Source organism: Astatotilapia calliptera, chromosome 18 (genome assembly GCF_900246225.1).
Source record: "Astatotilapia calliptera chromosome 18, fAstCal1.2, whole genome shotgun sequence".
NCBI lineage: Eukaryota > Metazoa > Chordata > Actinopteri > Cichliformes > Cichlidae > Astatotilapia > Astatotilapia calliptera.
In genome coordinates this window covers 25,983,070-26,002,314 of record NC_039319.1, presented here as the reverse complement: position 1 = coordinate 26,002,314, position 19,245 = coordinate 25,983,070, and the positions used below count along the sequence as shown (strand labels likewise).

Genomic DNA, 19,245 nt, shown 5'->3' with positions numbered 1-19,245 from the left:
CATTTCAAGCACTGAAGCTATTTTGTGGTTATTATTGGGTTTTGCACATTTATCAAGGTTAATCAATTTAGTATTGCAGATTGCATGCAGTTGCCTAGTTCGGCTGCAGACTGATAGACTGGCTTTGTCTCATTACCGTCTCAATGCACCAAAAGACGCCAACTAACTGTAAGTGGTCACAGACCTGGTCCCCAACTCTGAAGGAACCATTTCATGGGCAACAAAATCACAAACACACAGTTGCAATAATTTTCTGTTGTGCATAACAAAGGTTATCCGTAGTGTGACTGTAGTGTTTCTTTCAGCCTGTGAAAGCTTCATTCAGCTCTATAGATCTGAACCAAGCCTCCAAAGTTTACAGGATTACAGAGAAAAAAGTTTATATATTACACAAAGTGTAGATTCCACAGTTTTTGAAGTGCAACTCAACAGCAACAACGTGTTAACAAAAAAAAACAACAACAAAAAAACCCCAAGCAAAAACAGGCTTTTAAATTCTTCACATTTTTTCGGAGGTAGGTCTACACGCTAACCACACCAAAGCAGTTCAGCTTAATGTTTTGATCTCTAAGCTTTGCAGGACCATCAATTTTACTAATGGAGGGAAGCTATTTATGGGAAGGGGGAAATACTTTTTCTCTCTCTCTCTCACTCACACACACACACACACACACACACACACACACACACACACACACACACACACACACACACACACACACACACACACACACACACACACTTTCAGCATTTTTGAGGATTAGGATAATCTGCTTCCCTCTGTTCCCCATCCCTTCTCTGCTATCCAAGTATAAGTGCTGGCGATGGAGTGTCTTCGCCTTAGGAACAGAAAAGAGCAGCCACATAAAAAGCATTGACAACAAATGAAATTATGTTCTTTACACATGGATTTATTTTTGGTAGGTTAAAATATTGTTTGGGTTTTTGACAGACTAACAGTACAGGGAAATAAAATCATTTCTGATGCCGAACATTACATTTTTTCCATGTTTACACATTAAGAGAGCAACAGTGTGTTGCGATTGAAGAAATCCTATTCATCCTCCTACTTATTCAACAATGTGATTCGCGCTAATACATGAGAGAAAAAGAGCATTACAACAATAAAAGTAAGGGAATGCAAGAGTGTTAGTAGGAAACATTCAATTTAAACCAAGTGCAAAACCCTTACAGTATGCAACACACTAGACAAAGTGTAAAGTAGTGTGTACATCTTACATAAAACAGTATGGAAAGTATTCAGCAGCCTTATTGGTAGAAGAGACAAAACACACATTCAGGCATACAAAGTACACAAAGAGGCACAAGACTAAATTCTGAATATACATTCAATGAGTTCCACTTTGCACACTATGAACACTGGATTGCTCTGCTATGTAATATCAGTAGCTATATACATTGCATCTAATCATAAGGTGCGTCAGGTGAATACAGGAAGTGGTTTTGGAGTAGAATTTAACGGAATTAGAGCTTAAAAGAAGGACACGGCGTTAATTAGTTCACCAATGATTATGAAAATCAAACGGAATATGGAAACAAAACGGGGCCCTAAGTACGCTGGCTGTGTATTACCGTATCTGAATGTGTAAAACATTTACATGTGAGACCTTTTTTGTATCAGCAAGCAGATCTGTAAACAAAGAAAGAGACTTGCATGGATAACTTCCAGTAAAAGATGCATTTGTTAGTGAACTCAGTTTTATCTGTGAAACTCACATTTATAGTTATGAGCTGTATCCCTAGTTATGTAGCCCATAACTAGGGACGACTTTGGTTATGATTTTAATGACACCAATCCCATTGCCAGGTCTGCTTGTAGGCGACATCCTTTACCAATTTTCTTACTGAATTTGACATATCGTCTGAGGGGAACAATGTAGACCTACACAGGATTTAGCATCAGTAAAGCCGTTTTATTATCACTGTGAATAGTTTTTAGAAACAGAATAGCAAACAGAGCCAGCCATGTGACTGGTGTGGAAAAGTTCCACTGCCAAAAGTCTGACATCATTGTTTTGCAATGTGCACCTGTCAGAAAAATATGCGAGCAACGATAAAAGAATAAAAAGGGGAGTCTTCTGTGCTGTTACCGTGGTTACAGCAAGCACTAAAAATGACAGTGTGGTCTGCTCTCCGTTTATATCACTTTATAATCTAAGTTAAACTGGTAGATTCATTAGGAGAGGAGTTCTGTGTAAACTCAAACATGTGTGCAACTACAAAGTTGTGCGCAAGTCTTTTTCATTAGCTCACAAAAATAACACACTCGGCTATAAACATCCTTAAGGGTAGAAAATGTTCAGATACACGTTACACATTTGAACATTCAGATATAGTGATGTAAAGCTACAATGCTAACATTTACTACACTGCTTTACACTTACATTTCCCCACCTGTTTATATCATCTAACTCAAAGTCTGTTGGGGTGACGGCAAAGCCGATAAGGGTCAAGACAGTTTTTATTTGGACAAAAACTTAAGCGCAAGTTAAAAAGGAATCACACTGACTTTATACATTAAAATTTGTTTACAGTACCATATTATATATTTGTGTATGGAGTCAAAGATAATCTCTTTACTGGGACAACTGACTGTGCAAGTGTTGCATTGCATTGTGGGTAGTGTAGGTGCTAGAAAGAAGAACGGGCAAATGAAAAGATGCTGTTACCTGTGGTTTTAGCTGTGGTCATTTTGATACTATAAAACTGTCAATTGTGAGTCCAACGCCCTTTAGGAGACTGAATTGAACATTAAGGCATGAAAAATGCAATAAGCAGACTTTGGCAAAGGTGTTGTTTTGTTTTAAATGGTCTAATAAATTTGTCTTCTTGCGAATTGCACTTGGACAACTGCACAATAGAGCGTAGCAGCCGTGAAAAAAAGCTAGCATTAAAACTACCTGTTAGTTAAAGATCAAGCATGTGTCGAATGGATCTAAACATAGTCGTGTCAATAGACTAAATATAAAGACTTAAAAGAGTTCTTTATAAATATTTCAAACATTAATGTCCTACACTAGTGAAACATACGCAAAGCACATAAACGCCTGGGCATAAAGTCTAAGGTTTTGTTGCTCAACCCTACATTAAGCTGGTGCAATGAACCGCTGATCAAATAGTCCACTGTGGAGGTTTCAAATGTGTTTGTGCATGTTTTGTTTAAGACTTAATTTAATGCAATTATGAATAAGAAACCTGCGGACCCAAGAGAATATAGGTCCACTTTGATTTTTAAAATACATTGCTTGGAAACTTTTTTGTAAAATGTCAACACCAGCAGGGATCAGATGCTCGTGTAAGTCTAAGGGTGTCAAACAGCCACTACCTAGACATAGCATCTCCTGACCTACTATGTGACAGTGTAGAGTTCATCTTTGCTGCCTTCACAGAGAGTGTATCCACAAACCCGGGGTCTCCAGCTCCAGTTCAGGGTCCAGCCACTGCTCCAGCCAAACTTCTCCCTGTTTTTCTTCTTTGGTGGCAGCAGTAACACAACGCAGCTCGCCACCAGGATGTGCCACAGCGAGTGTGTGTAATAGTAGTTGTCCTCTGTCTCAGCAAAAGTGTACAAACACAGGCCGATTAAGGCGCACAACACCCCCGGGATCAGGTAGAAGACCCAACGCCTCCAAGAGGGCGGGTAACAATGTCGTCGATGGACCCCTTTGCGCACCTGTAAACAGAAAAGAAGAGGAAAAACAGTTTTATTACAGTCCAAAATATAATCAACATCTGCAACAGATGGAAAATGCGTCTCTTACCCAGGCAATGACCATGATCAGTATGGCACAGAGGATGGGGCCCAGCAGGTTCCACAGGCCCGTGCGGTCCAGTTGCATTGACATGGCTATCAGCAGAGTCCCGAGCATGAACAGAGTCTACACACACAAAGGGGCGAGTAAAACCCACACAGCCTTTTAAAACATACCAATCCTTAGCAGAGTGTGTCAACAGTATGAAAGAAGAGGCAGGAATCAGCATCTTACATATTTGAATGCGTTTCTGATGCGAGCCATGCACAGGATGGTGACCCAGAAGGAGCAGATGGATCCTAGGAAGTCACAGTACTGCAGAGTATTATACTCCATTATACACATTACTGCAATGCCCGGCTGGTCACAAGCATGGTAGAACTACAAACAAGAGGGAAACAATGACAGTAAGGGCAGATATCAACGTTTAAACTAAGATTAGTATTATTTGCTGATGCTCATCTTGGTTTTTTTTATTACTATTTTTGTATCATCTTTATTGGTGACAAGTTTACTGAATATCTCAGTACCACCTACAAACTATGCCAAAATGATATTAAAGCTATTAAAAGTTCAATGTGTAATAGAGCAGAAACAGGAAAGCTCACCGTCTCCTCTCTTACACAAACCCACACAATAACAATCGACTCTTAAACCTATTTATGTATCAGAAACACACTCGTAAGTATGTCTACATGTATAAAAAGGTACATGCATGTTCCTGAATGTTTTACCGTGGAGAAAAACATGCTGAAGAGGTAGACAGAGGCCTCGGTGATGTAACCGTGTTTGACTGCAACCACGATGGCAGGCAGGAAAGCCAAGTTGCTGAGCGTGAGCAACAGAGTTGCTAACAGCTGGTGACTATACGACTGAGCTGTTGAATCATCTGTGCAGCCCCAACCACTCCAACCTGCACACAGTGAAAATAAATAAATGCATGACTGTAATTTTTTAAGGAGGAGATCTCGAAATATTTTAATATTAGTGAAATATAAGCTGCAGTGACACAAGTTGATTCTGTTCACTCATCCAAGTGACTTCTTCAGTCTGAGCTGACTGCAGGTTTCCACACCCTTATACACACTACATTTGCACAATGACTGAGACTAACACCACCGATGAACAACAGGCTGTGAGGTCAGTTTCTGGATCACTTATATACAAATTATCACGACCATAGATCAACAACCACTAATCAGTGACAATGTTCTTCTGCTTCCCAGGCTGCTGTATCTGTGGGGATGGTGTTGGGTCTGTGTTGTTGCATCCTAATGACAGCCAGTTTATGCTCCAGTGGATGATGAGAGTCAAACATTAAATGCTGATCCATATGTGTAGGTTTACATCAACTTTTAAATGTCCCCAATGAAATCTCACAGCCTAAGAAGGCTACCCTGCCACTTTCATATCCTCCCTGGCGAACTTGATGTGTTGGTCCACCGAGTTAATGTGATCATTGAATTGTGGCGCATCTTAAGGTGTCATCCACATACCTGAACCAATGACTTGGTGGTGTTCCAGGGTAGGATAACAAAGCCCTCTTTTCCACTTCTTCCATGTAAAAGTTGGCCACAATGGGTGAAACTGGACACCATGGCACACCCATGTTTCTACCTGTAGTACTGACTCTTATATGTGAAATAGGTGGAATTAAAACACAGTTCCAAAAGCAAACACACGTGGTCGGTGCTGAGAGTGGTCCTGTTGCTGAGGTTGGTGTCATCCTGTAATCACTTATGAATTACCTCCACTTCTTCAGTGATTTTCTCACGATAGTCTTTCTGCTTTAGCAAAACTGTCCACCTACCCTTGAGACGATGATGTTGTTGATGTCATTACTAAGCGATATGAGTGCCTTCTTCTCCTCTGTGCTGATTTTGGATGGTGGGGGATTTGCGTTGCTGAGACCAGCCAAAACTTTAGTCCATAGCTGCTCTTCTTCCATGTCTGCAATGTTGTTGTTTAGAATGGCTGTGATCAGTCCACTAGTGGGATTTCTCAATGCGTCACAGCAAAAGTTCAACCCTTTTGGAAGGATGTCTGCTTGAATGAGTTGTCTGTCAGACAAATTTGTTCACCCACTTGTCCACATCCTCAGTGTGGCGTCCTCCTCTCCTCTGGCCACTGAGGACACTCTCCGTATTTTGCTCTGGTTTCCGACACACAACAAAAAGGTCAAACGTCCTTTGTTGCCTGGTCTCAGACTTTTCATGCTGTCAGTGAATTCAAACACCTTTTGAAGAATTTTCTTATCTAGAAGCATTGCAAATCTCTATCGGATCTGCTCTTCTGTTGATTTTAGCACATCAACGGTAAAAATTTGTTTGTCTCACCCATTCATTGAGCAGCTGACTCTGTGCTTTTTGGAGGATTTTCAGTCAAATTGCTCAGAACTGAATTGCTGAAAAACAGTACCTTAAGAAATTTACTGTTTATAAGATTGGGGAAACCTGTAGTCAGCTGAGACTGAAGAAGTCACTTGGATGAGTGACGAAACTGAAAACGTCCAGATGAACAGAATCGACTTTTTGGGATTTCCTTACCTGGATGACTGAACATGCATCAAGACATAGGTTAATATTTTTAGTGCTTCTACTACAACTTTAACAAGGCCTTTTCTTAGGGGAGACGGACTGTGTGTGCCTGTGTGTGTGTGGGCGTACCAGCCTTGCATACACATCCAGCGTACAGGTAGCTGTAAGATCTCAGAAGTCTACATTCACCGTATAACCCACAGTCCTCTACACAGGCACTGAGGAACACCTCTGGGGTCACAGACACCACTGATGCGTTACCACAGTTACTGCTGCAAGAAAAAGCACAAACACATGCATGTAATATTATACATACATTACACACACACACAAAGTATGAATAAATGAATGACACCTCATTTCATCAAATTTCAAACTTCTAAAATGTAAGATTTGGTACATATTTAGTGTACATTTCAAAAATATCTGAAGCAAGAAAAGTTGAATAACTGAACACAGTCTGCTACTGCTGTGTGTGTGTGTGTGTGTACTTACCTGTTGCATATAAGCTGCAGGGTGAGGTACCACGTTGCTGACTGAGGAAAAGGCAGCCTGACCACAGCTTTAGGAACGCTGGCATTCACAGCAACACCATAACCTCCAAATAAATCTGTCATCAAATCAACAACATACTGTTTTGTCTACAGGACACATTGTCATCTAAAAATCAGACCCACTGTGAATTCTGAAATTTATACCTTTTTGTGTTAGATTTTGTTTGAAATGATAAAAGAACTGGTATTGCATAGAACTTTTCAACAGTACTCAAATTACTTCCTAGTCATTCACCCAATAACAAAACTGCTTTTTTTCTCTATACCTAAGAATCTTAGGCAGCTCAGGATTCAGTACCTTGCACAAAGGCACCTTGACATGCACCATGTAATCAAACCACCAAACTTCTGATCGGAAGATGACCTATTCTACCTCCTGAGCCACAGCTATGACAAATGGATGAAACACTTTTAAGAGATCCCATAAAGCTACACTAAATAAGCCATGATAACAAAGTGAATTGTAATAGAAAACCACTTGAACTTTATGTAAAAACAATTTAAACAGAAAAATTTTCAGCTGATTTATAATCTATCTACAAAAATTAAGACATTTGTATGCAATTCTTCATCAAAGCGTTCTGATCAATTAGGCATAAGCAATGTTTTCTGGTGTTTGATGTGTGTGAATTTGAATCAGTGCTACTGTACCTGTGCGACACGACTGAGAGTGGTTCAGTTCAAGGACTGGAGTCCAGGGAGAGAGACATGCAACCACACTGCTGCTGTTCCCCAATGTCATGTTAGTCTACAAAAAACACAACACAGACGCATGTATCAACGCAAATCTCCACAGAAGCTCAACTCTGTGACTTTCCAATCTGTCTATGCAAGTACAGCGATTCAATGTTACTCACAGAGTTGAGTGTGAGCTGCAGGTTGAGTGTGCCACCACTGGCGTGCGCGTGCAGGGGGTATGTGAGCAGCGTGGGGTGTGTATTTGTAACGCTAACATTGGCTCCACCAACGGGGGTGAATCGCAGTGACAGGACATCCACCTCCTCATACAGCACAGGGATGCTCCACACACACGCTGACCCCAGCAACTGTGACATCCATGAAAACGATTTATTGCTGGAGACACCTGTGTCTGCAAGCACCGAACTGTTGCTTGATGATGAGGAGTTGCTATAACTGCTGTTGCCATGGAGCTTAAAGATCTCATCATCTGCTTTGAGGCCAAGACTTTTTGGCTTACATCCCACTGAAGCAAAATGGATACACAAGAAAATGTGTTAGAACAGAAATACAGGTTGTGTCTGGAATCATGCACTCATTCAGCACTTCTTATTTAAACATTTGGAGCTCACTGTCAAAGTGGAAGAGAAAAGAAATGTGGGTTTATTTTTTGACAGGCTTCTTTTTTTCTTTTCATTCATGATGATGCAATGAGAGAGTGACCATATTTTAGACTATTTTTCTTAAGGTACTGGTGGATGTTTTGGGCCCACAGCGTAGTTTATATATTGTAGTGAGTAAAGAGTGATTTCAAACACAGGTGTAATGTGTGTACATACTTCAGTGTACATATTTCTGAATTCACCTGTGTAGTTTGAGACAACGCTGAAGGTAACAGTACGGTTGGCTCGGGTGCTCTCAATAACAACTCGTATCCAGGTGTTCCAAGGTGGATTAGAGAGAGCTGCAGAGCAGCTAAACCCTGAGCAGTTCATTGTTATTGGGCCCTGCTGCAGAGAAGCTGAGCCAAGCCTGAGGACCAGGAAACAGTTTCCCATCTCCGTTCCCTCCTCTGATGAACAGCCAGCCACAGAAACCGAAAGGGAAGAGGCAAACTCAGGAACATACAATCTAAGAGCAAGAGAACAAAATACACTCACTTACGGTCTTCTGACTGATGCATGAAAAAAAATGTGCAAAGACTGGAAATACAGGAAATAAAACATGCACTTCTTACTTAAGGCGTGTAGGTCTGTCAGGGGCTGCAGTTTGTGTCAGGAATATGCCGTTCTGCAAAACAGGTGTGTCCACTGCTCTCCTAACTGACAATTGAGGCTGGAAGAAATAGGAGCAGGAAGGAAAACCCTAACAGATAAGGACAGACAACAAAGGTCTATAAATAAAGACATTGTGTTGCACACTTCTTCTTACACAGATGGGCGCCATTCAGAGTCTGAATAAGTGAATAAGAGGAGGTGATTACAGGAGAACAATAGGAAACTAATGCACACCAACACAATGCAGAGATTTAAGATAAAATGTAAACAGATCAAATGATAAGTAAGAAAACTCTTTTGCAGGAGGAACAGAGCCAAAGAACGTGGTTCAGCCGGTTTAGCATGAAAAAACAAACAAAAAAAAAACAACTGCTCCCATATATCAAGTTAGAGTGATAAAGGAAATTGTGAGTACTAGTGTAACATGACCAGAATACTAACAATGTACATTGCCTGCCCCCCCTCACCCTCATGCAAGTACAAAGGTTACATAATTGTTAAAATTAGATGACAATTTGAAACAGCCAAGAAAATTTAAACCAGTTCTTTCTTCCATATACTCCTGGTAACGTCACAGAAATTTTAATGCACTGGATCAGGGAAGAAAAATTGTGGCTAACCTAACTGTGGCATCAGCAGCAGCAACATGCACCATATGCTGCTCTATACCAACCTTCTGTTCAATGCGGCCATCATCTTCAGGCAAGTGAGCAGCAACGTACCAATCACCTGGGGTTGGGTCAGAGAGGTTAAAAGTTGTGGAGTTCTCTGAGATTACAGGTAAAGTCAGAGACAAACAGGGGGTCCACAGTGTCGTATTGGGAAACTCCTGCCCTGTGGGGTTTATAACAGGAGGGGCACCCCATCGAATATAGCTGCAAAATGGTTATAACATAAGGTTAGGTTAGGGGGGATAAAATACATTATAAGGAGTCTCAAAAGGTCATTATTAATAAACTTCATAGCTTACATAGTGACATTATGCCTCCCGCAGTGGAAACTGTGGCCCTTTGTCACAGAAAAGAGCCAGCGAGCGATGGCGGTTTCCTCCGGTATGTGAAACCTCTGCAGCCTCGCATTCCCGTACCAGCCATACTTTGATAATTTCTGGGCAGGTTTGGATGACAGCTCTGACACAAATGTCACCTGCCCATCTGCAGGAAAAATAGTAAGACAGTCTTTCACCTTATCATCTTGGAGTTTCTCTCAAAACATGGAGACGCACACTAAAGCGGTGGCATTCCGTCAGGACAAGCAAGGCAAGCAGTGCTCCCCTTGTCCAATCAAGAATAGGCATATTTAAAACCTACCAATGACAATTATCTCTCCCCTTTCATCTCAAACAGTGCTGTCAAAAAGCTCTTCACGTGTGTGCATTCATCCTTTACATTACATCTTGTGGCTGCACTTAACTATTACAGGTGCGCTTGTTTTGTGTTCTTAGGAAACTGTAGCTGTCTCCATTTTATGCGAGTCCCTGTTCCCCACTAACAGTGACTGGAGCTGGACAAGCTGAGAGGCCAGCAGCCTTTTTTATAGTCATTTGCACATAACACATTCTGGATCTCTGGTCTTTGACTCTAAACTTAAGGGAGACCAGCATCTAACTGCTACTGGCCCAGCTTTCACTGCTCTGAGACCAGTTACGATATGCTTTTTGTGTGGCAACACAGCTGGCACGGGCAAGTAAACAGGCTTCAGTGATGTAGCATCATAACAGATAAGTTTTGTTCTCTTAGGAACCTTGGCCAACATGTGGGATGTAGAGAAAATGGAGTGTTACTCATTAATAACTCCTTATTAATAACTCCTATAGCACAGTGGCAAGGAAAGCTTTCATAATAGAGCACTGATGGCAGTTCTGACCACGTCCAGTATAACAAAACAGGCAAATTAACCAGGTTGCGCCAGCACTTTAGCATAAAACACCTGGCTGACTGACTGAATGTCATTAGTTTAACCAGCAAAACGCCTTCATCTTTAATTAGGATTTTTAATCCCCTCTGCAGACATTGGCAGTTAGTCGTGTCACACGCTGCTTAAGGCTTTTAAGTTAGCTGGGTTATTTTTGTCATTAATATATTTAAATATACATTTTTAATCTTGAGAAGTAGACATACATTTCTGAGCTCATGATCTACTGTTCTTACTCATACTACCAAGATATGAGGCAGTATAAGGAAGGGGTTTTGTGTGTTTACTTGTTTTTTTGTTTATTAAGAGTGTGTATGTCTTGGGGTGGGGTGAGGAGTAGGTTGTCGTTGTTGACCTTATATAAAAAATAAATTACACTATATAGATAGCTATACATTTCCAATAAGAAATATTTACATATTTACATTCTTGGGAGAAAGGAAATGCATACAGGACACTTGACAAGATAAGACTAAAAACAAACAAACAAAACAAAACAAAAACAATGAGGGCTAAACATGTCTATACACCAGTAGAAACAAAGTGCTTTCTTTGACCAGGGTAAATAACCAGTTAGTAGCATCGTTGCATAGATATACTGTGAGCTCACTGACTAGCGCTGGCAGCTCAGTGCGTCTCTCATGTGTTTTCACGAGTTAACTTCAAGCCAGCCATGACTGCTAGCAAAAGTGCTAATACGTCGGACTTTGTGTGTGACCTCTGCCCGAAACACTTACCGTCGTCTCCTGATGTCCAATCCGTCAGGGCAACGAAAAGGAGACTACATAGAAACCAAACTTTCATGTTTCCTTCCCAACTATCCGAGTCGCTACATCTTCCGTATCCACCTGCACTTGCAAATTTACCTTCCCCGAGAAGACATCCCTACGTTTTGAAACACTTCCTGTTTTCTCTACATGACGTCACGTTGCGTTTACGTCCTATCGGAAAGAATAACACACACACACACACACATACTATGTAAGGCTTGTGTATTTCCCTCGCAATTTCATTAGTTTTTAGAGACAATATGTAAATATAAAAAAAGGAAAAAATCTGACTTTTGCTAATAAAGCAAAAAAAAAAAAAAATTCAAAATAATCAATTGTGGATTTGCGTTAACACGTATTACACCACTAACAATGGACATATGATTATCACGATAAATTAAAGAAAAACAAATAAAAAGACTACTGACTTACTTGTGGTTCCCAGGATATTCAAAAGTAGAATGGAAGGCAGAGCCTTCAGTTTTTAGGCTTAAAACTTAATCCCTGCCTCTGCTCCACAGTATGTCTTTTGCCCCATCTTTCTCGCGTTAACCTCCAACTGGCTACCTCTTCCCGAGCCTGGTTTCTTCCTGTTCCTGTTGTTCTTTAAAATATGCTGAGGTTAAACAAATTGATTAAAATAGTAAGAGGGATATAGCAAAATAAAAAAGTGGATTTCTAACCTATATGAACTGTTACCTTTGGCAATTAAAATTAGTCTTTTTGTAGCCACTTTTTCCACAACCAAGTTTACATTTAGTCTCAGGACAGGTGTAATTTGTGCAGGCGGGACCAAAAAATTCCTGTGATCCTAGATTGTCCCGGCTCTGTTATGCTGTGATGGCATTTTGTGAGTAGTTTGGATTGGTTGATAGGGGTGGATCACTGCAGATCACTGTGAAAGACCACCTGCCCTTAACCTTTGCAGAAACATGTCCTGATGGCAGTGAAAATGCCTCCATCTGCTGGACAAAAATGTGTCCCTGAATGGTTTGGTGACTTTGAAAGTGATGTCAAACAGGCCTCAGCTTTAGCAGTCACCAAATCCAAACTCACCGCAGTACCTATGGGAGTTCTTTTAACAAGTTAGACGATGCTTTTTACCTTAAAAAAAATGTATTCCCCAACTATATAAGGACACAACAGTTATTTCACCAATAATGACATTTAACATTCAGGCTTTTCTTCTAAGAAACAAACAAGAGTACCAATAAATTACTTTTATTGTCTTGGCAATTATATATAAAAAAGATATATTAGGCTCATAAATACAAAAAGCCTTACTCTAAATTGAAAAAAAAAAATCACCTTCTGCTATTTTTCCCCTATCTTCAAGAGATTTAGGAAAGAAAGCACAGTGTCCATAAAATTCAAGATAAGAAAACTGCTAAGCAAAGTTACTTAAACAAATACAAAACATAAGACCTGATGGTTACACAACAAAGACACAAAATCTGATGCTCAGATCTCATTCAGGTGTTTGAAACCTTCATCACATCATTCATTTCTAATTATTTAATATTTATAACAAATGATTTAAAAATATCAAGTCAAACACACAGAGTATATAGTGACACACAGAGAAACTTCACATTAGTCAGTGGCTTTAATCTTATTCTAAAAAATGTGCCAAAGTGCCTTTACATCTCAGATCACTAGTTGAAAAGCTTTAAAGCAAAGATCATAAATCAAAGTTGTGTTCAGAGGTCGTCATACATATGTCACATCATCTTCTGATTCCACCCAGGACCACCGGGCATCATAGCCTAGAAAAACTTCCTCCTCACTGGTTTCACTGTCTTCCTTTTCTATAATATTGGTGTGAGATGCTGTGAAACTCTCCTGAGGTTGGTGTAATGTCTGTGTCTCTCGTGGAAGTGGAGTGGGGTCAAAAGTCTCCACGTCCAAGCTTTTTCTTGGTTTGAAAGATCTAAGCAAAACTCTTCTGATTGTGTCGCCACGATTTTTTACTTTTGGCGCTAAATACGTTAGAAAAACGTCCTGTGGTTGTTCATCATTCAATCCACTGGCTGGACTAAATGATGTCTGACCAAAACTTCCAGGAGCAGAATGATTGATCAAAAATTCGGAGCCGGAAGGACTCTGAGATGTTCCTTCACTAGAGTCTGAACTGAGAATGTCAGCATAGCTTTTAGGGTTTGAATTCTCTGAATTCTCACCCATTATTTCAGTCAGTTCCTCAGGGTAGTCTGGGTTTTCTCTGTGGGAAAAGAAACAGAAATGCATCAGTCACAGGCAGGATTTAAGTTCATTTCTCTCAAGGAAAGTCTATTCTGATGGGTCAGCAACACATAATTTTTGACCTCTTCTGCAAGGGCCTGAAAATCATGGCCAGCATTTTATGTGCCAATTTTGTGATTTATGTCTTTCCAGTTGAGTTTTCTAATTTGCCACAAACGTCCTTGACTATCCTTTGATCCACAACTTCTCCCTTTAACCGCTTTTAGAAAATCTTGCATTATTTTGCCAACATGCTGTAGGCTACTAAATTTAGGAAACTGCCACTTGTGTATACTTGCAGGGATGCAAGAAAATTCTAGTTCAAGAGCTTTACCTTACTCCTAGTGTATCCTCTTAGCAGCTGTACGCATATTTAACATCGTCATTTAATCTACAAAAGACTAAATAGGTAACACGCTGGGTGACCAGAACACAATAAATTAAATGTGGGGCAAAAAATATGTTTGTGTGGGACACATTAGTAACACTGACACATAGTTTTAAAATAAAACATGTCAAAGGTATGCAGATTAAACATTGGTAAAACAAATAACCTGGAAGCAAAAATAGAAGGGTTTTTTTTAACACCTTGATCCCAACAGTCTTTTTGAAAACATTAAAGCTGTTAAAGTTGCATGCTTGCAGCAATCACAATAAAAACGTTACAAAAAAAAAATCACACTGTATGTCTCTGTGTTCTCTTTTGCACACTAAAATGTGAGACATTGCCTTAGTATGTGGGGCATGGAGACAAGAGAGTGGGACACCTGGTTACCCACCTGCAGGGAGACATCAAAGGCCCATTCTCCAGGCTGCTCAGGCTTCCTGTTAAACTGCTGCCACGACTGGTTAAAGGGCCCCTATCCTCCAGTAGCCAGCGCATGGTCTCGATCCCTTCGTTCAAAGCCACCAGTTGCCGTAGGATCCTTACATCGGCAGAACGGAGCCATCTCTGATTAAATGCCACAGAGTTAGTGAGTGTTAAGGTGTAACTGAAGAAACAGGTGTGTGTGTGTGTACTATGAACTTCTCCACTCCTTCCACCCCACTATCATGCTCATTTTAATTGCATTAGAGTGGAACAAAGGTGGTGGGAGTCAACATAGGAATCTGTTGTCAGAATGTGGCACTGACAGGTGTGGTGAGAACACAGGTAAGAGTGACTGTCATAAGAAATAAACTGCTGCCTGTGAAGTGGCTCAGAATGGCACTTCATACATGTCACAGTGATTGCTAAACAAGTTGTACAGGTTGTAGCTTAGCTTTGGCCAAGTAAGGAAAAATACACAGGTAATGGTGAGTCACTAAAACGCATGATGGAAACTCCATTTGGAATCTTTTCTATAAATATACCTGTATCATATAATACACACGCACACACACACACACAGGAAATAATTATTAGTGAGCACAGAAATGTTTACCAGCTCTTTTTTTAAGTTGTTAATTTTGTCAGATAAAGCCTCGGGGAAATCAGCGCTGTGGTTTTCCCTGCCGCTCACTTCAGACCTCCGGCCACCTTCACAATTTGGAGCATCTCTCATCCAGGTCAGAAGACTTTCCGGTGTCTTCATCCCGATCTTATTTTCCAGCTCTGTTAGATCCGGGGAGTAATCCCTGAATAACCCCTCTGCCATCCCGATCGCTGGTTTTGGATGGGAAGGAACACTTAAGCGTAAATTCCCTTTAAACCTCACACACGCGCAAACCAGCCCGCACTTGTCGACTTACAGCACAGTCCGAGGGTTATATTCCTGAACGCTCCACAGTTCAGCATGATCGCGACTGGAAAACAAACAAACAAACAAACAAACAAACAAACAAACAAAAACTTGTCACGGGAGCGCAGAAAAATCTACGAAAACGCTGGAAGTATGAACGAACAAACCAAGTGCGGCAGCTGACTGCCGTCACCATTCACAGCCTATTACAGAGGTATGCAGCCCGGAACATGACGGCGGAAAGTGGAAATGCCCTTTGTGCATTCCTCAAACAATGGCAGGAATTTTACACTGACAAGCTTCAGAAACACCTGCGAGCACCGAGCTGCCGGAGACCAGAGCGTGCCGGATACCCTGTAAAGATATGGGATCACGTGACTGACTTTACTGGCATTTTTAAAATCTAAACACACACACACACACACACACACACACACACACACACACACACACACACACACACACACACACACACACACACACACACACACACTTACTTCCAGGTTGAGTTTTAAATGGGTTGAATGTATTTTACCTGTTATTCCAGATTACTCGTAAACAGTCTGGTTTCGCTTTCTTTTAAGCCTTAAGGTATTCAGACTAGTTTTCCCAGTACACAGTGCACACCAGAACGACACAATACTTCAGTAATCCCAGAGCAAATATGTGGTCACACGTGCTCCAAGACAGTAAGTACCATATTAAATAATACAATATATTACAAAATAGCTCTAATATAGAAATATCCCCGATATGTTACACACAAAATATAAAATATAAAGTTAAAAATAGAAAGATAACCACAGGCAGGAATGATTTCCTGTGTTTTTAAGATAAGATAGAAATAAGATAAGACTTTATTGATCCCACAACGGGGAAATTTTTGCGTCACCTCAGCTCAGGTACATATATATGAAGGAAATACAAAAATACAATTAAGTACAATCAATGAAAAAAAGTAAGATAATACACTTTTCAGTGGTGCATTTGGTTAATCTCAGTATACATAGTTCATACAGTTCATGAGCTCAAAGGAAGTGTCTGAAGACCTTGCCAGCTTAGATTATGGTATGAAACCAGTGAAAGCTGGTTAAGTAGTGAAGTATAAGATGATAAACCTTTGGAATCATCAGATTATTTTTTATGTTATTGTTCAGCCAAACTGTCCTTCCCTATTAGACACGCAGCTAAGCGAGATTAGTGCTAGATGGAAACAATTCTAAGTAACAGCTTTTACTCACAAGACTGCCCATAGTTCTCTAAATTGCATTTAAAGATCTATGGGAGCATGGCCAAAAATGTGCTCTGATAAGAAGAAAATGAATGTACAGGCAAGTGCAGGCCTCTTGATGGTGAAGGATGGCAGACGTAGCACTGGTATAATGCCATGAGGATGCTTTTCTAAAAACTAAGGAAATATTTCTTCTTCTTCCTTCACTGTCACACCCTCTGCATGTCCTCCTTCACGTCAACCTCGTCTAAGCTCTTTTCCTCCTGCCTTGTCGTATTCATGAACGAACATGAGGAAAGAATAACCGAACCATACAGATAGAAGAAGCACTTCAGAGTGCAGGGGCATGGGGAACTGGACTTCAAGAAATTAAGATCCATCTGTGGGTGACAGTTAACAGGTGACTGACACCCAGACTAACAAAGGCTGAGCAGATCTGCTGAGAAGAATGAGACAGATCTCCCAAAATGCAAAGCTTGTGGAAACCCCATTACTGCAAAATGTTTGCATTTGTTGTAAAGCTTGCAATAGTTTGGTAGGTAGGTTCTGACTTACCTACCAAACTATTAGTTAATCAGCCCACTGACCTTCCTCCGGCCTCTTCTTTCACTGTGGTTCAGTTTTCGTGGCAACACCATCCAGTCTGAAAATCGGATCGCCCACAGCTGTACTTCATCGGGCTGTTAATGGATTGCTAGTGAATGCAAAGCTTAGCGTTGCTTACCATTTTTTTCCACTGAGCATGTTGTTGTGTTTCTGCTAGTATGAACTTGTTTGTTTTGAGTGTGTTGTTGGAGTGACGTTGTTCTCGTTTATCATCATTGCTGTCTGAAGTGTTTTGCTCAAATAGATTTCACGCAATTAAAAAACAAAACAAAAACCCCAAAGCTTTGTGTGGGCTCTTTAAGTGCTCAAGATTTGCAAAGCCCCAAGTGGAAGGAATCACAACCTACTTTTTTAGACTCATAGATGGGTCAAACAAGCAGGGAGGAAGCTGACATCTGCCAGCTGCTAAAATTGTTGATTTATTTTTGTTTGCTGTCATTTTGCCCCATATTCATGCCTCTTTAAAACTGGACCGATGGTTATATGCTTGTTGCTTTTTCACATCTAAGATTTTGTGCAGAAAATGCATTGTTTAATACCTGTTTAATATGCAATGATGATACAGCATCACCCTAACTAAAAATGTGAAGCAAAGTGCAGAAAACATGTTAGTGATGCTTCATAAAACTTGACCTGGACCTGCCAATACCTCATAATTAACAAGATCCAAGACTTCAGAAGGTTTCATGTATGATAGAATCAAGGTAATGATGCAATGATGGTGCTGGAATTTAACAAAATACATAAACATACATACAAAGCAGTAGCAGCAGTTCAAAACTTTTGGAGATCTTCATTTGAAAATAAGTGTCGAAAAGTGTCCACCACATCCAAACAACTAATGTTCATGTCTGTGCATGAGCTGGGAGCACAGTGTTTATGTTAAAGAATGAGTCATGATCTCATGCGTGGTTTAAAAGATGAATTTCTTCTGCCCTTTAGCTTTACCTCCCTCGGCGGCTTACGCCACGGTTTAGAGGCTCGTAAATTTCACTCACCTTTACATTTAAATCTCAGCAGTGGAACAGAAAACCTCAACTGGTTTTACTGGAGCTGCTCAGCGGCCACCAGGACGACGCTGTTGTTATAGTGACCATTTCAGGTAAACTTTATATAGGAGTCACAGTAGTTGCTGTTAAGGATTACTGCCCTCATAGAAATTGTATAAATGGATCAAATTCAATATCAGAACTGTGTTTTTAACACGCAGGTATTCTGGCGTGTAAAAGTCTTGAGCCAACTCTTATTTCTTAACATTTTGTCAGGAAAATCAAGAAAAGATGCAACAATTTATTGAAACTTCAAAAAATAAAACTCAACCACAAAAAATCATTCATATAAAAACAGAGTAAGCACATTTCTAAGGTGTTTGAAAGTTAATATTTGGTACGACCACCTTTATTCTCCAACACAGACAGAATTCTCTTAGTCAGGCTTCCTTGTAATTTTTTAAGTTCTCCAGGTTTCTGGAGAAACGCAACTCTTCTTTTGATGTTTTCAGGATGATTCCACATTACTGCAAATTACTGCAGATGAGATTTACAGTAACTGTGCTGTAAATAGAAATGACAGGAAATTACTGTAAATTTCAGTAATGTTGAGCTCTGGGCTCTGGGGAGGCCAATCTACTGCATGACTAACAGTGTGTGTCACTGTGGGTTTGTGAAGCCATTTTCAATCAGATACTATCCAGATGGTATTACACAGGGGATGGGAATCTAATGATTATAATGAGTTATTTATGCTTGAATTACTCATAGGTCAGTGTTAAGTGGCTAACAAACAAACAAACAAAGAAGCAAAAAGCACATAAGACATATCTATAAGAATTCAGGTATAAGGACTGGACTAAAAATGATTGAAAAACTTTAGAAATAACAGGAAAGTGTTGCTGCTGAGAAGGGAAATAAAAAGTCATGAGGGCTGGATCAAGACTTTTCGTA

The 19,245-nt window shown here is 40.2% G+C and overlaps 2 protein-coding genes across 3 annotated transcripts; both read right to left on the bottom strand.

Annotated features, from left to right (window-relative positions):
- Window positions 1-880: 880 nt before the first annotated feature.
- On the bottom strand, window positions 881-12,102 carry pgap6 (post-glycosylphosphatidylinositol attachment to proteins 6). Its single transcript, XM_026150184.1, has 14 exons — window positions 11,936-12,102; window positions 11,471-11,674; window positions 9,790-9,973; window positions 9,493-9,694; window positions 8,780-8,907; window positions 8,408-8,673; window positions 7,722-8,068; window positions 7,516-7,612; window positions 6,806-6,920; window positions 6,440-6,582; window positions 4,508-4,686; window positions 4,008-4,154; window positions 3,783-3,899; window positions 881-3,694 (listed from the first exon to the last, which is right to left on the bottom strand). The coding sequence occupies exons 2-14, from the start codon at window positions 11,535-11,537 to the stop codon at window positions 3,371-3,373; spliced, it is 2,316 nt and encodes a 771-aa protein (XP_026005969.1). The 5' UTR covers window positions 11,538-11,674; window positions 11,936-12,102; the 3' UTR covers window positions 881-3,370.
- Window positions 12,103-12,807: 705 nt separating this feature from the next.
- LOC113010709 (leucine rich adaptor protein 1-like) lies at window positions 12,808-17,333 on the bottom strand. 2 transcript variants are annotated; one of them, XM_026149910.1, is made up of 5 exons: window positions 17,284-17,333; window positions 15,476-15,529; window positions 15,169-15,389; window positions 14,524-14,696; window positions 12,808-13,724 (listed from the first exon to the last, which is right to left on the bottom strand). In XM_026149910.1, the coding sequence occupies exons 2-5, from the start codon at window positions 15,519-15,521 to the stop codon at window positions 13,214-13,216; spliced, it is 951 nt and encodes a 316-aa protein (XP_026005695.1). In that variant the 5' UTR covers window positions 15,522-15,529; window positions 17,284-17,333; the 3' UTR covers window positions 12,808-13,213. The 2 variants fall into 2 exon arrangements, with proteins under 2 accessions (XP_026005695.1, XP_026005694.1); XM_026149909.1 differs by lacking the exon at window positions 17,284-17,333 and adding an exon at window positions 15,633-15,819.
- Between the last annotated feature and the right edge of the window lie 1,912 nt (window positions 17,334-19,245).

What these genes read in the sequence shown, in the direction of transcription:
- LOC113010709 (XM_026149910.1), bottom strand. Translation starts at nt 15,521, where the DNA reads ATGCTGAACTGTGGAGCGTTCAGGAATATAACCCTCGGACTGTGCT. An exon ending in TATAACCCTCGGACTGTGCT is followed by an intron (nt 15,390 to 15,475) that starts GTAAGTCGACAA and finishes ATCCAAAACCAG; the next exon opens with CGATCGGGATGGCAGAGGGG. An exon ending in CCTTTGATGTCTCCCTGCAG is followed by an intron (nt 13,725 to 14,523) that starts GTGGGTAACCAG and finishes CTTTTCCCACAG; the next exon opens with AGAAAACCCAGACTACCCTG.
- pgap6 (XM_026150184.1), bottom strand. Translation starts at nt 11,537, where the DNA reads ATGAAAGTTTGGTTTCTATGTAGTCTCCTTTTCGTTGCCCTGACGGAT. An exon ending in TTGGACATCAGGAGACGACG is followed by an intron (nt 9,974 to 11,470) that starts GTAAGTGTTTCG and finishes TTTTTCCTGCAG; the next exon opens with ATGGGCAGGTGACATTTGTG. An exon ending in GGGAGGCATAATGTCACTAT is followed by an intron (nt 9,695 to 9,789) that starts GTAAGCTATGAA and finishes ACCATTTTGCAG; the next exon opens with CTATATTCGATGGGGTGCCC.